Source organism: Nipponia nippon, unplaced genomic scaffold, assembly GCF_047370975.1.
Source record: "Nipponia nippon isolate SJK-2023a ecotype South Korea unplaced genomic scaffold, ASM4737097v1 scaffold_8, whole genome shotgun sequence".
Classification (NCBI taxonomy): domain Eukaryota; kingdom Metazoa; phylum Chordata; class Aves; order Pelecaniformes; family Threskiornithidae; genus Nipponia; species Nipponia nippon.
The window spans coordinates 10,714,428-10,729,946 of NW_028262402.1; the positions used below are offsets into that span (position 1 = coordinate 10,714,428).

At 37.3% G+C, this 15,519-nt stretch overlaps 1 protein-coding gene across 4 annotated transcripts in view; it reads left to right on the forward strand.

The window, feature by feature from the left end:
* SNCAIP (synuclein alpha interacting protein) overlaps positions 1-15,519 on the forward strand; it is a 93,169-nt gene that overhangs the window by 57,706 nt on the left and 19,944 nt on the right. For all 4 annotated transcript variants that reach the window (XM_087741664.1, XM_087741663.1, XM_087741666.1 and 1 more), the window contains exons 4-7: positions 448-1,310; positions 2,987-3,166; positions 6,205-6,318; positions 11,584-11,709. In XM_087741664.1, coding sequence (XP_087597790.1) covers positions 448-1,310; positions 2,987-3,166; positions 6,205-6,318; positions 11,584-11,709 — 1,283 coding nt within the window. The remainder of the gene's footprint in view (positions 1-447; positions 1,311-2,986; positions 3,167-6,204; positions 6,319-11,583; positions 11,710-15,519) is intronic.

Below are 15,519 nucleotides of genomic sequence, written 5' to 3' on the forward strand. Positions count from 1 at the left end.
GGCCTTAAAAATTAAATTGTTGTTACTGTTGTGAAAACAAATACACTAAAAAGTTTTGACTAACCCTTTTGTTGACCTACCAGAAAATCATCCTACTGGTGGGATGCACCTCTGTGCAATAAAAAAAGCAGAGTGCAAACTAGCATTGTTGGGCAGGACCACTGTAAATGCCACTAGGCTCTTATTAGTGTCCGTTGCTTGATTAAAACCACTTTGTTTCTAAGTGATTACAATGTCTATCCTGTTTGAAGAAAGTTTCTTTTCTGGAGTGTCAAATTCTTCAGCTGTTTTGATAGAGATGCCATTAAATCTGCTTAGATATTAATGTGGCATGTTATCATATAATTCTCGTTTCCAGCCTTTGGCCAGGTATGTCTTTAAACCATTCTGTATCATGTCATTCATTGGTAGTAATCACTTCTAAATCTCATTCCTCTATTTCTCTAGTTTCCAGCAGCAGCTGGAACTGTGGAGTCTCACCTCTTATCGGAAATGCACAGAAACCAACAGGAATTGCAGATGTGTGCAATAAATTCAGACCAGTGAAGAGGGTTTCCCCATTAAAGCACCAACCAGAAAGCTCTGAGAACAATGAAAGTGATGACCAGAAGAACCAGAAGGGAGAATACCAGAAAGGCAGCGATTCTCAGTCTGCACCTCCAAATGATGACCAGAGCCCAGGAGAAGGAGAGAGCCTTAAAAGCAAAAACATTGAGCCCGTTGTTCTGCTTGGGGAGCTGGAGCACTATGACCTGGATATGGATGAAATTTTGGATGTGCCTTATATTAAATCAAGCCAGCAACTTGTTCCTTTTACAAAGGTAGCTCCTGAGAAAAAACTTTTGGGTGTATGTTCAACAGTGAATGGTCTTAGTGGCAAGACCTGCTCTGCAGGGAACACAGAGAGCTCGCCTGCTGGCGGGACGCAGTTCTGTGTGCTGTCTCCTGTGAAAGGCTCTCAGCTGAGAAAAACGCAGCCCATTGTCCTTGATCAGCACAAGCATTTAACAGAAGAATTAGAGCTTTCCCAGCCTTTAGTTAAGTGTAGCTCAGTCCATGAATCTGAAGCCCAGGGCAAGGGCTTCCTCAGCAGGACATTTGTTGATCCTCATGCTCACAAAACTGAGAAGACTATGCCAAACTGCCACCTGAGGACTTTCCACCTGCAGACGGCAGTGGTAGAAAGCAAGCAACTAGAGGAACTGAGTATGAACTGGAGCAGTGGAGGGGGCCCAGAAGAGAGGAGTGAAGAGGTGAAAAAAATTAAGAGCATCTTAAACATTGTAAAGGAAGGCCAAATATCTTTATTGGTAAGTATCATCTTTTTCATAAAACACACAGAATCAGGGCGATCTCTGATGTGGTTTACTAAGCCAGCAAAGCTGATGAGGTGTGTATTTTGAACGACTGCCCTTTTTATCTTGTACGCTCCTTAGAAATTGAGCATATGGGCTTCCAAATGGAAAGTTTTAATCTTTAAATCAAACATGTAGCAAAACCAAGATACTAGTTTTATGTAAACATGGCCAAGATTGCTAGTTTATGCAGTACACTGAAATCCTATAGAAGGCAGGCATTTTAACTGTTGAGATCACTTAAATATAAAATTTAAATCTTAATTGAGTTTTGCCTTTCACTACATTTGTGGATTGCTTTGTTCTATTACTGCTGGTTTACCTCGGTTGTTAGAGGCTGATGGTGGGAACAGAGGGGCTTCTGTTGTATTCTAATTATTATTCAGGAGTGTTTATGCTGTCTTGTTGCAGCAGCATTCTCAGGCAGGAGCTTTCTCTAAAGCCTTGTTGGCCTCTGACCCATATGATGTTTTTTAGTAAATTCTAGCACTGTGATCAGGCACTATCAATGATGGTTTCCAAAGTAACTAGATGCAAGTTAACACAATGATGCAGCACATGTGATCTCAACTCAGAACGGCTGGTGGAGGCACAGTGTATGTATAAGAACTGTTTTTGTTAGATTTTTGCTTAGCTTCTCTGTTTGCCAGTCTAGCTCAAGCACAAAGGCATGCGATTAACATAGCAGCAAGAACAAAGGCAGATATTCAAAGACTACACAGAGGCAGAAGAGAATATTGGATTGCTCAGTAAGAAATACAAGCAAATTAAATTCACCCTGAAATAGGAAGGGGGGCGGGGGGGGGGAAGAGGTCATCATAGGTAGGTAGATGGAAAGAAAATGCATATTTTTTCCAAATAGGGTGAAACCTCTGAACGAAGTAGACTCATCAAGCAGTACTCTGGCAAGTCTGCACAACTTTAGGAACTTATCATTACTACTCCTTAACTCTGTCTTCCTTCTTCCATTTTCCTTCTGGAGTTTCTCAATCCACTTGTTTTGTCTCAAAATTAGATTTGAGCAGAAATAATGTATTAGGTCATGGTTGTGTAGTACTTCGGGTAAACATTCCAACAATTTTTTTCATGGAAACAAGCCATCAAATAAAAGTCTTCTGTCATGTGTTCTAACTACATTCTTGTGCTTAACACAAGCTGCCACTTTTGTGATGAGCAAAATGAATCAGGAACATTTTATAGTAGTCATGGATGGTTTCTGTTCCGTTACTCATCAATATAATACCAAAAAAAAAAAAAAAGGGAAAAGGAAAGAAACCAAACACAAAATAGACAGAAATTATGAAAATGTGGGTATTTTTGCAGCTACTTCATTGATCGAACTAGTACAAAGACTTAAAGCTACTCAAGACCTTGCACTGTTGTATAACAATTGCATGAGAAGGAGAGAAACTACACAGTGAATCAAGCGAAACAGCATCCTGCCTCTATCCTTTTGCTAATAGTAGCCAGGTTCTGTATAGTGAAGTGAAAAGCTCCTGCTTTTGAGCTATAAAAGAACATGGCTATGGGGAAACATCTTTGTATTTGGCTTGTGTCTTGGGCTGTGAGGCTTAATGTCCTGTCTATCTTTTTATCCTTAGTTGTAACTAACATAATGCCTTTTTTAACAGCCACATTTAGCAGCAGATAATCTGGATAAGATCCATGATGAATGTGACAACAATCTGTTGCATGTAGCAGCATCAAAGGGACATGCAGAATGCCTGCAGCATCTCACTTCTTTGATGGGTGAAGACTGTTTGAATGAACGAAACATTGAGCAGCTAACTCCAGCGGGATTAGCAATAAAGGTAACTTAGTCTCTGTCTCTACTGTAATGTGACATTTAATTTCTTTCTGTGATGGCAGCAAGTAATGCATCCAGCAAGATGTTATTTTTCAAGCATTTTGTTAAGTGAGAGCAAAAAGAACTGTTGGCTGGTACCACCTAAGCAAATAAAAATGGATTACTATGCAGGATACAATATCAGTTGTATAACACTGACATTTTATTCGTTGTTGTCAATGCATATACATTCATTTTTAAATCAGTTAACTGACTCTGAAAAAAATTGTTATGTTTTAAAGGAACTTTCATTTGACTCAGACTCAGTTTTTTCTTTAGAGAGCATAACAGTTTCTTGTTTTTTTACAAATATCGGTATAATCTCATAAAACAAGTGTGAGAACATGTTTGCAAAGCATAAAAAAACTTTGATCCACATCCAGAGGTGAAACTTCTTGATTGTCTAGAACAATTGAATCAAAGTTAAAATATACGTGTTACAGAACAAACTGTCAGAAACTGCAAAAATTTATGTCAAAGCTTACATTAAAACCTATTATCTAGGAAAATGTGAAAATTATTGCTGCACTAAAATAAAACAGCGCTGTACAGGAAGGCTCATAATTTAACCATACTGATTCTGGTTCTTTAGTAAGTGAGACTGAATGGTTGAATGCCATTCCGTTTAGCCACTAAGTACCTTAAGAAGAAACAAGGAAAGGAGTGAAATATAATACATGAGTTTCTGTCTTTTCTGAGGTTTTATTGTTATTTTCTTCTTGGGAAAACTTTAGAAACTGACAAAGGACTGGTGGATTCCAGCCTGCAGGTTTGCATCTTTGAGATGTCATTTCAATGACCTAAGGCCCTAGTGTAGGTTTCAGGGCTGGGTTTTTTTGATTTTTCTGGGACAAGCCATGTGAATATAAAATTAAACTGATATCTAGTTGTACTAATGAAATGCTGTTATAAAAGTAAGGTATTTAGCTTCAATACCTTGGCCTGTGTCCAAACTGAATAGTTACAGTCTGCCAATTTAGTCTTTCAATTTTAGTTGGAAATTGTTTCCTTTCTTGTTTTTCCAACCTAGGTATATAATATGTTTATAAGCCAATAAAACCTTTTGTCTTTTTCTCCAGAAAGGTTGGCTTTTTAAATAATTGGTTCCTTCAATTTCTATAATACTTGAGCATGCTTCGACATTCACAGAAAAGTGTGTAAATGTAATGGAGTTCTTCATGTAAGTGAGCATGCTGAGGCTCAAGTGTTTCTCATGATGACCTGCATGGCTGGACTTGTCCTGGATCATTCCAAAGTTTTGTGAGAGCCTTAAAGTAATCTGTCATAGCTAAACTTTGTAGCCCTTGATCCATACTCCCAAAGTGTTTTTGCACACTGATAGAATGGACTTTATTCTTCTTGCTCTTTCTTTATGCCATTGTAACTCCCATAATGTTATGCCATGTGGGATGTGCACCTATGTTCCACAAGAATATACGTATCATATGTATCAGAACGGAAGAAAACTTGTATGCAAGAACAGAAATTTCCACGGAAGGGAATTTCAACAATTTAGTGATAATGCATAACATTTCCCAGCAAGGAATTAATTAATTAAAACTAATTCTTTCGATTCATGACTTCTTTCTGACCTTGGGCTAGAAAGTGAAAATGGAGTGGTATTTTAACTAACTGTGGAGAAATCTTTTCCACATTAGCAAAGTTATCTTATGTAGCAGGTACTTAATTTTATTAATTCTTTACCTTAATTTTAAAAATACAAAAACATTTTACACTGTTGTGATACAAAGGAAAACAAAATACAAAATTATTAGTTAGTCATGCTTACTAATATTTGAACCCAAATATGATGAGGAGGATTTTTCTAGAGTAAAAAGAATACAAGTAGTTTCATTGTTTTACTTCATTACTGAAATTGAGAGATATACAGGAAAGTAAGTAAAGTAAAATGGTGTGCATTTTTGTGTTTATATACATATGTTACAAATGGAAGGAATAAGGCAAATATCAAATTCATTTTATTCCAATTTTTCTTTCTCCCATATAATTTTAAAAGGGTTAATATTTATTACATTCTTCTCCTTGTTTTTATAAAAATAAAACTGAAACTTGAAATGGATATTTCTTTCCTTCTCATGACAGCCTTTTCCATTTTATGCACACAAACAGCTTTTTATGTTATGTATGTTGACCTCTGTGAGGTTTTGACTGAGCAATTGAAATACTTGTTTCAGCTATAAAGAATATAATAGCCTTTATGAACATGAGAGTTGAAAAATTAAGTAAGAGCAGGCCAGAATGTAGGTCATGCCAAACTGCATTACCAAGGTACCATCGCTGAAAAGGGGCTGCAGCAAGAGAAGCTACTAAAAACTCTTGCCTTTACACTGGTCCACAAGCATGCTCTGAAGAAAATGTTCATCTGTTTCCACAGCATCTACATCCCACTTCACAGTAATTTGCAAGCTACTGGGAGTGTGCATAGCAGCTTGGGAATCTTGAGACTAGGCTGTAAGAGGTGTTCAGGGCAAGAATCACCTCCTTGTTTGTGTTTGAACAGTATCTGTTACAGATAGGTCCTAATCCATGAGGATTAAGTGTTCAGATACTACATACATAGGAATAACTTTGGAAGCATGCATTTAATTAGTGATCAATGAAGACTTGAGTTTGTAGGGAAACTGTTCAGTCTGCTCCAGGAAATCATCTCATTTAGTCATTGAGCCTTACTGTATGAGTGAGGGAAACAGAACTATGGTTTTGCTCTGAACAGTCTGAGAGTAGGGGCTAGATTGTGTATGTAAGACTATTTGACTGCCACTTTCATATTTCCCATTTCACTATAATTAATAGCCAAACTATAATTGATCCAGGACAGCAAGATAAACAAGTGCATTACATGAGAGTAGATTAAAAAACCACATTTTTAAACAAACTGGAATTTCGTAACATTTTAATAATTCTGATAACCTTTTCCTAGTTTGTAGGTATGTTTAGAACTGAAAGAACTGGAATTTACATTTTTTTTTTAAATTTGTTTAGAATGGTCAGCTGGAGTGCGTTCGGTGGATGGTAAGCGAAACAGAAGCTATTGCAGAATTAAGTTGCTCAAAAGACCACCCAAGCCTTATTCATTATGCAGGTTGCTATGGCCAGGTATGACTTTCATTTACTTTTTCAAATAGATTATTTAGATGCTTATACAAGAATTTCAATTTAAAGCATCTTTATCATTTTGTGGCTTTTAATTACAGGTGTTCTTAATTAGTTCAAATATAGCAAAATCTTTTCCCACTTAATCTGTGTATTTTTTTCAGTATTTTCCCTCTTAAGTCTTTTTTTTTTTTTTTTGAAAGCTTTAAGTTATGACTAAGGGAAGATTAGATGGCACATTAGGCCAGCCTATCAATCCCAAGAACATCTAGGGAGATTGGGTGTCATGATCCCTAGGGGACTCCTAAGACACATCAGAAAATCATCAAACATTTTGGGATAGTTCACATTCTCTTTCCAGGAGAGACTAATCTCAAAAAATTTTGGCAAATTGTGACAATTCAGGAATTCAGTATACTGGCAGTGAAGTGTGGTGAAACTTGAACATCATCTGTCTAGCTCTAGCCAGTTTTATTGAGAATTACATACAAAAATATGTTGTAAACCAATCCTGTTCAACACCTAACTTATCTATAAATCTAGTGATGAGAAACCACAGAAGTACAGCGTTTCGGTACTTTGCTAATGTCTGGGGAAACATATACCGCTTAATCACACCACATTCTCTTCCCACAAAGTCTGTTTTTCCTAGATAGACCTTGCAATAACCCCTCTTCAAAGGACCTTCTCCAGGATCTACTACACAAGGAAGAGTGATCAGTTATTCTTCTCTAATCTCTTTGGCAGATGGGCCACTTTATCACTCAGTTTCTTCAACAGACATTAAGGATAAATGCAGAGAACCCACTATTTTTGTGCTAATGTTTTTTTTTCTTGTACTTGTTAAGAGAGAACAAGCAAAATGTAACCACTAAGAAAATTATCTTTCTCTTTCCTGTACAAGTGTGGTTGTCTCATTCCATGCCATACAATTATTGTGGCGTGTTTCTGCTGTTAACTGATCCTGTCCAAGCATGAATTTACTGGAGAGGGAGGGAAAGAGAGAGGGCATGTTTGGAAGGCTATGGAGCTGAAGTCTACCCTTTCTCCTGCTGTTTCCATAGGCACACAGACACCCTTGTTTTCATGCTATGCAAAGACCTCCATTGCCTTATCTCCACTCACCTACTATATTACTGGTGCAAGTTAGGACCCTGCTGGATATACTGATTGATTCTGTCCTGCTTTCTGTAGCAAGTTTGGCCTGTAAACCTAGCACTGAATATAGGGAGGCTGGGAGCCAGATCAGAACTGGATTCAAGAAAGGCATGTTTGATACTGGGAAGAAAAAATTTGGAAGAGAAAGTTTCATGTGAACTTACATTTGTATCTTCAGTTGATTAGCCTAATTTTTTCCTCATCTCTAAAGATATTTTTACAAACTAAATCCAGTGAAGCTTTGGTTTTTTTCAGTCAACTATGCTGTCTACTGCCAGGAACAGATCTGGCACACTTTATCTAGATTCTTTTCAGAGCAGGACGGAAGCTCTACCAGTTAAGAAACACTGGCTACAATCAGCCACTCATGAAATTTAAAAAGGTGATATTTAAATTGCAGCCAAATTTTCTTAGTTAACTGAATGCCAAAGAAAGTTCACATGTAATGTCAATTATCTTTTTTTTTTTTATAATCCATAAACATCTTGCAAACACGAGGGAATGTTGAGGCTGAAGGGATGCCAGACTATCTTACCCAACTGTGTTAAGAAGAAAAAAGCTTTGAGAAATTCAAATGCATCGTTGGCGCTATCCTCGAAGCTTTAATTTATTTTACCATTACTTACACGAGAGATAATCCATGTAAACACTGGTCTTGGCAGAATTACAAGAGTAATATTTTTACAAGGCAGACCTGTTATTGAATCATTTTCTAAAAGAGTCAGTCCATCCATTGTTTCCCCAGGCATTAGGCATGTGCACCATATTTTTCTTCAATGAATATCATTTAGAATGGGCAGCAAAAGGGAGTTTGTAGCAAAGCTCCTATGTTAAAGGTCATCAAACCACAGTCACGACATGACTCCAGAGACATCTCAACGATATTATATTTGTCCAATGAGAGAGGGCCCATGTAAGTTCATCTGATGGAAGAGAAGAGCTTAAAGTCAACCTGTATACTGGTCAGCATACCTCCTAGCAAGGGCTTCTTTAAATATGGGGTTATGCAAGAAGCAACCATGCTTGTTGGCAGGCCTCTCCATGCCAGGGATAAGTCATGGGTACATGGGAGATTGTGTACCAGCTGTGTGTGGCACAGTCACTATTTGACATGAAGGAGATGGTGGTGCATTCCAAGGTGCACTTAGTAGGTTCTCACTAAAAGTTTCACAGGGCTGTAATTTCTTCACAACGCAGATGCTATGGTAGCATGGACTGCACAGGTAAGAGGCAGAGGGTGAGGAATGCCAAGGATTTGTTGCCTCTGAGCTCCGGAATGTCTAGGGAGACTTTGGGGAACCAGAGCTACAGCATGACTGAGGACCTGGAAGGGGTTCTGTGCACCACTTGGCAGTGGTGTAGTGCTGGAGAGCACAGTGGGGAGGAGTGTGTGACATTCAGATATGCAAATACCTAACAGCACACCTTTTTTGCACCTCAGGATGTTTGCCTTCCTGTCTAACATCATTTTTGCAAGGATAATGTGTTGTTTTTACTCACTCCTACTCCGCTACTGTGAAGGGATACTGGGAATTTAATTAATATAAAGTGATGGGGCTAGGGTTAGCTGTAGAGTCAGTACTCTTCACCATGCTAATCCTTCTATTTGTAGTCCATTTAATGATTTAACTGGTCTTTGTTAGTTGTTCTTTCTGCTCCAAAAGCCAGCTGATGGAGCCAAAGTCTGCAGCCTGTCCCAAAACAGAAATTAGGTATTGTGACATTTTCCCAGAATCTTTTTTTAGGGAGGTTTGAATTATTTTAGGTCTAGAATATGCCAGAGGGATGTTAACCACTGCAACAACATAAGACCATGGTAGGTCTCAAAATAGCAGATATACTGAATAATTCGTCAGTTTGTGATACATTAAAAATATGTGATGATTTTTCATTATCTTAATCTCATGAATTTTTTTATTATCCTTCATTTTGTGTGTGTAAGTTGAGCTGATAACTATAAACCTATCGCTAAGAACACTTTTCTTCCAAATACATAATGTGAGTGTTACTAAAGTAATATATGATATATTTTAATTTATGTTTTCATTTTTCCTAGATGTAAGTGAAGAAAATAATTGTTTTCTTTTTTTTTTTTTTTTGTCAAGGATACATTTGTTAAAAAACATAGTCATTTGAGAGAAACACAAACTGTTTGAGTAGGCCTATTGTGCCTGTGATTAGTTGATGCACAGACAGCATTAAGTACAGATGATTGCATTTAACCATCCAGACACTTGATTTCCATGTTGATAAGATAAATGACTAGAAAGCATCATTTGCTCCATGCTGATTGCAATCATAAAATTACAGAACATGCTTCACATTCTGGTCCCTATTATGTTCCAAAGAAATATATCATTTCAAAGCTATAGTTGTCTTCCAGTTCTGCAGAGGAGTTTTGCTAAAATATTTTTCTTTTAATTATTAAAACATAAGGGCAATTCATAGGAGTAGTGTAATCCTTCTTCACTGCTGGCCAACACCACAGGCATCTCAAGAAATTGCTGAAAAGTATTTTAAAAGGGATATGTGATCTGAAGTCATCTCTCCATGCTGGCTGTCAGCTGGATTGGGCATTCAGCCAAGAAGAAGTAAAAATACCTATCCCTTCACCCTGTAATAAAAACAAAACTGCTGTTAAAGTGGAAATATGAAAAAGATAAGTTCCAGACAGACTAGCCCTCTGAAGTAGTAAGCAGAGATCCAGGTGCTTGAATGCACAGAATCGTTTGGAGGACACCTAAAAGAGTCTGAGGATCCATCTCCTTTTCCTTGACATTAAAATTTCTGTGGTACTTTTATACAAAAAAAGGGTTTATACCCGAGGTTCCTAGCAAGAATTTCCTTTCCTCCTTTTTATGAGGAAAGGACATGCTTTCAGTACTGATATATTTAGGTACACTTCACTCTTACAGACCCACATATCTAACTGTGGGCGATTATGTACTTTTGTATCACTGAAACTACTGAAGTACTGCAGGTTAAGTCTGTGCATTGGTGTTTGCCACACCAGTGCTAGAATCTACAAAGCCCTTTTGAACTGGAGCTCCTAGCCAGTATAATGCATGATAGATATCAATAGAAGATAATAAAAAATACATGTTTAAATAAAAAAGTTTTAAAGTAGAAAGTAATTTATTCTTTTCAGCTATCAGATGCAAAAACTGGGACTACAGCTATAGTCAGCTATCCTTTAATGGACCTCACTTTTTAATGTAATCTATAGATTTATTTTAGATTTTCAATATGCATCACATTCAGCAGGGCACAATGAAATTTAATCTGGAGAGGCATGGAAGGTTCCTAGAGAAAAGAAAAATTTTGCAAATAAACGTGCTGGGGAAAAAAAGAAATAAAATAAGCTTAATGCATATATATAAACTCTCCATTGTTAGAAAAGAAAACCCATATAAATGTGTATTATACCTGCATACGCACACAAAAAGCAATGTTAAAAAGAATTAAGTTGGTGCCTCAGTTTTGGCTTCCAGACTTTCACTTGCAAGTTTTGTGGTCCAGGTCCCCCCATCCTTCCCAACACGCCTGCACACATACAAATGGTCCATTAGTTAATACACTGAGAGCTCAGGATAGAGAGATTTCCCGGTTTTAGTTGTGTTGCTTCTCCTCTTGCACAGCAGCCCAGAGCCAGGGCATGGCGATAGATCTGAAGAATCTAACTGCTCAGCTCTGTGATCTGCACATACTCCTGTTCTAATTTTCCAAAGAGGGTTGTGAAGTTTCACCAAATTTCACAAGCTGATTTTCAGATTGACACACAGGCTGTTTTGCCTCAAGTCTACTCTCCAACATACAGGCATGCATGCTTTTTAATGTACAATTTCTCAGAATGTGTTACAGAACTCATATTTTTCCTATTATGTCTTTTTATAAAACAAGTAAAATATATCGGCTTATTTCCTTAAAAAAAAAAAAACAACCGACAGAGGCAGATCCATGATACACTAAGTCCTACAAAGTTAAGAGAGACTGAAAACAAGGAATTATTGGGCAGTGTTAGTAACAGATGACAGTACCAGTGTTCCTCTAGTACATTTAGCTTTTCATTATTTCTTATCTTTTGTGACATCTCTTTCTCCCTTCCCCTAGGAGAAAATTCTTCTGTGGCTTCTTCAGTTTATGCAGGAACAAGGGATTTCACTGGATGAAGTTGACCAGGATGGAAATACTGCTGTTCACATAGCTGCTCAACATGGCTATCTAGGATGCATACAGGTAAGAGTGTTAGCTATATCAGAAACATCTTTACATCAAACTTGAATGACAACAACCATTAAAATGATTATAGAAACAAGTGGGATTAATTATTGATACATTAAAATATACTAGAAGGAAGAACTTTAAACCAGTAGGACTCAGACTGAAATACTGAAAAGCTCTGGGGTTTGGGTTCTATTCTCAATTATGCTATCGTTAGCCTCAAGTAACTGTTGTATTGCAAGAAGAAAGCATGATTATATTGTTTATACATAAGCAGCTAATGTATATGTTTTTGCATTACAGAAGGGCAGCCAATGTAGATATGCATACTCTTCTTACTGTTCTGGTATTTTCCTTCTGTTTCTTTTTCCAATGAATAGTTGTAGCTCTCCAGTTTAGGGGAAGTCTAATAGATAAGTTTCTTCTATGCTGAAGGATTTCCGCCTTGAGTAAACCATGCTTTCCAGACTTGTAATCTTTGAATGTATCTATCTATGCTAAACAATCCAGCATGATGGTGATTTCTAACTAGTTCTCAATGAGTCAGCTTGGCCACTGAAAGCAATATAGTTCTGTTGTATAGAGCTGCTGAAAAGGGTAATTTGTTCTCCTGAGAAGGCTTACACAGCTATAGTACTTTTGTGAGCCAGATCTGAATAACTCAGTTTGGATACCTCTGTACAGTACCAGTGTTCAATGCAGACATACCAAAAAGCTGTAGGGTTGAACTGGATGGCTAGGTGAAGCATCTGAACTTTGCGTTGAATTGCAGGTGTACCCTCTGTCCGTCAAAGGTACTAGAAACATTAGTCACAGGAGTGCATTTCAGTTGCACTCCTGTGGCACACCTGTGAGGTGTTGTCGTCACTTTGAGTGAAAGCTGTTTGAAGAAGAAATAATGATAAAATTATTCCAAGAGATAGCAGAAAGGTATTTGAGAAATAAATGAGTCATTGGAGAAGGATAGATAAAAGAATAAATAACCACATGGCAGAAAGGCAAGAAATAGAAATCAAGGTGACCAAGGGAGGAAAAGATGCCTAAGAAGGAGTAGTACTTCTCAGAGGCTAAGGACTCAGATATATATATCATTAAACATGTTAATCCTGTTACCACACATGAACTGATCCATAGCACCTCTTAGGCCACTGCAAATACAGAAGATTTGTATTAATTCAACCTTAAAAGAAATCCAGCTAGTCAATTCTCATTAGCTAACCTCTTCAGAGGGATAAATATATTTGTGCACACTGCTACGTTGAATCAGATGCATAGCTGCTTATTATTATTATAGTAGTGTATTTTTATATCTGGACACAGAGAAGACATAACTCCATACAAGCCAGTTTGAGAGTCTCACACAACAAAAAACAGGTGACGGTTGAGCTGAATGAATAGACTTGAAAAGAACACAGTCAAAAAAATTTGGAGGACATCACCATCTCTGCATTTTCTCATTGATAGGGCATGTCTTTGTGTTAAAGTTGTCAGGAATGGACAAACTCTTGTGAGAATAAAAGAAACAAATAATCACATCCATGTTAAATATTATTTATTATTATTATTATTATTATTATTATTATTATTATTATTATTATTATTATTATATTTTTATTATTCTATTGTAGATAATTGCTATGATCAGCTGGAAAAAAGTTGATAGAAGAAACGTTTATGACTTACTAGTGGGGAGAACCATTATGGTAGGCTGTGTGCTTAGGGTTGCTAACTCAACAGTGCCTCATGAAGATGTACAATGCATTTGAAGGAGAAATGAGAGTAGATGATTTTGAACAGAGTGGTGACATCTGCAGGCTTTTTTCATGGATAAAACTGAACCAAAAAGAGAATAGCCCTGCTTTCCCCATGAAGAATGAAACTTAATAAATGGCTTAGAATTTTCAAGATTATTTTATTGTAGATAAATGCAAAAATCAACAAATGTTTTGTGTTGAAGTGAAGCCATGAGAAATAAATCATGAAACTATCTAATGACAACAAAAATATACAATGTTAGTAATGTCACCTCATTAACATCTCACAGTCTTAAGTGCAGTTGATGTTTTGTTGTGCTGTGAAAAAAAATAAGCCCTCTGCCCAGGGAGCTTATAGTCTAATTTAAAACAATGTACAGTGAATGATCTGGTAAAAAGAAAGAAGTGATAAAGGAGGCAGGGAGATTATAAATAATAGTACAAAAGATGGAGGGTCACAAGCTGTCAGTGATTCCCTGGCCCTCTCATTCACTGTGGTTATGAGCAAGTGACACTCCTATCATGTTCCAAATTATAAGATTGCTTTCTGCAGGGTCATAACTCTCCCTTCTTGATCTTCTTTATTGGCAAATTATACCAAATTTATTGACATGAGATGCAGTGCAAGACTATTCTTAAGTTTCCTTTCTGTATAGATTTAGCAGACCAGACAGACCACTGTTCCTCTTTTCTGTCAGCAGATGCAGAGGTCTCTGTGCCTGTTGTTCTGAGTCAACAAGGCCACTCCAATCCTCGGTGGCTTACCAGCTCTGCTTGGATAAGTCAACCAAGAGCTCAGCCACGCAATGCATCTTCTCTGTGTGTGTGTGTAATGTTAACAATACTGTAGTTTTTGGATGCATTATGGTTTTGTTCAGAATTTTTTCCAAAGTGCTATCAGCAATATATGTCTGAACATTGCTGAGAATATTTAGGTCCTATTCTAGGCTCTCCAGTAAAGCGAATCGTGCATAATACTATCACAAACAGATCAGAAGGAGTGAAGGTTTGGTCTCAATTCTTGCTCCGGTTACTGGATGTCTTAAGGTCAGCCTGACACAACTTCTTTTGCCCTTATAACACTGTGGATTCAAGTCTCAAGAGGTAACTCAAGTGTCATGCTCACAACCTGGACAGTTCTCCAGCAACAAGCTAGGGTTCTCTGCTAGTGCTGTGAGTAACACAGGGGTGTACATCAGAGTATGAGCCATTATTTTTCTTAAAGAGTAAAAGCTGACACATATTTGAGTATCTCTTTAAAAGAAAATAGGGAGTAACCAAGCAAGTGCAAAGCAATGAGACTTCTTTCAGCATTAAAAAAAACAAAAACACAAACAAATCCACAAAAAACCCAACCAGATTGAAAAAGTCATTGTACATATTTCTTTCTGCAAAAAGAAATTTGTGCCTGTCTGACCTAAAGGAGTTGTTGGAAAGTATCTTCCATACCTTTCATATCCAAACATCACTTGGCTAAGGAATCAGGACATTGAGACTGCTGCATTGAGTGTTTTAAACCCAGGGATTCTGCTGTGGTAGCAAATTGAGAGCTAAACCACAAAAGGAGTCAGCAAATATTGTAGCAAAGACATTCCTAAAATGAGATTCTAAGGGTGTATTGCAATGCCTTGCAGTGCGGAGATCCCAAGAACAGCAGATACCAGACCTGGTAAGCCATTACAGCTCATCACCACACCCTATAAACTGGCTAGCAATGTGTTCATGCTGCTCTGGACCCTGACGTTATCTAGCACAGATGTCCTTTGAATTGCACTTGCTTGTGTCTTCTTTTCTAGGTCTACCATATGCAAAGTTAGCACAATGTTCAGTAATGCATAGACAGGTGCATCTGCAAAAGTTTATTACTGTGGCTCAATAGATGCCTAAATGTAAGTCCTCTGTTTTCATTTGGTGGTCTCACTCACTGTTTGAATGCTACAAGTCATGCTATATTGTACAAACAAATGAACAGAAAACAAATTAATTAAGTAGAACTGCAAGGGAAGTTCAATAGGAAAGAAGAATATAGTCTTTTTATAGTTCTTCTGAATGACAGCTCACTCTTGTGTGT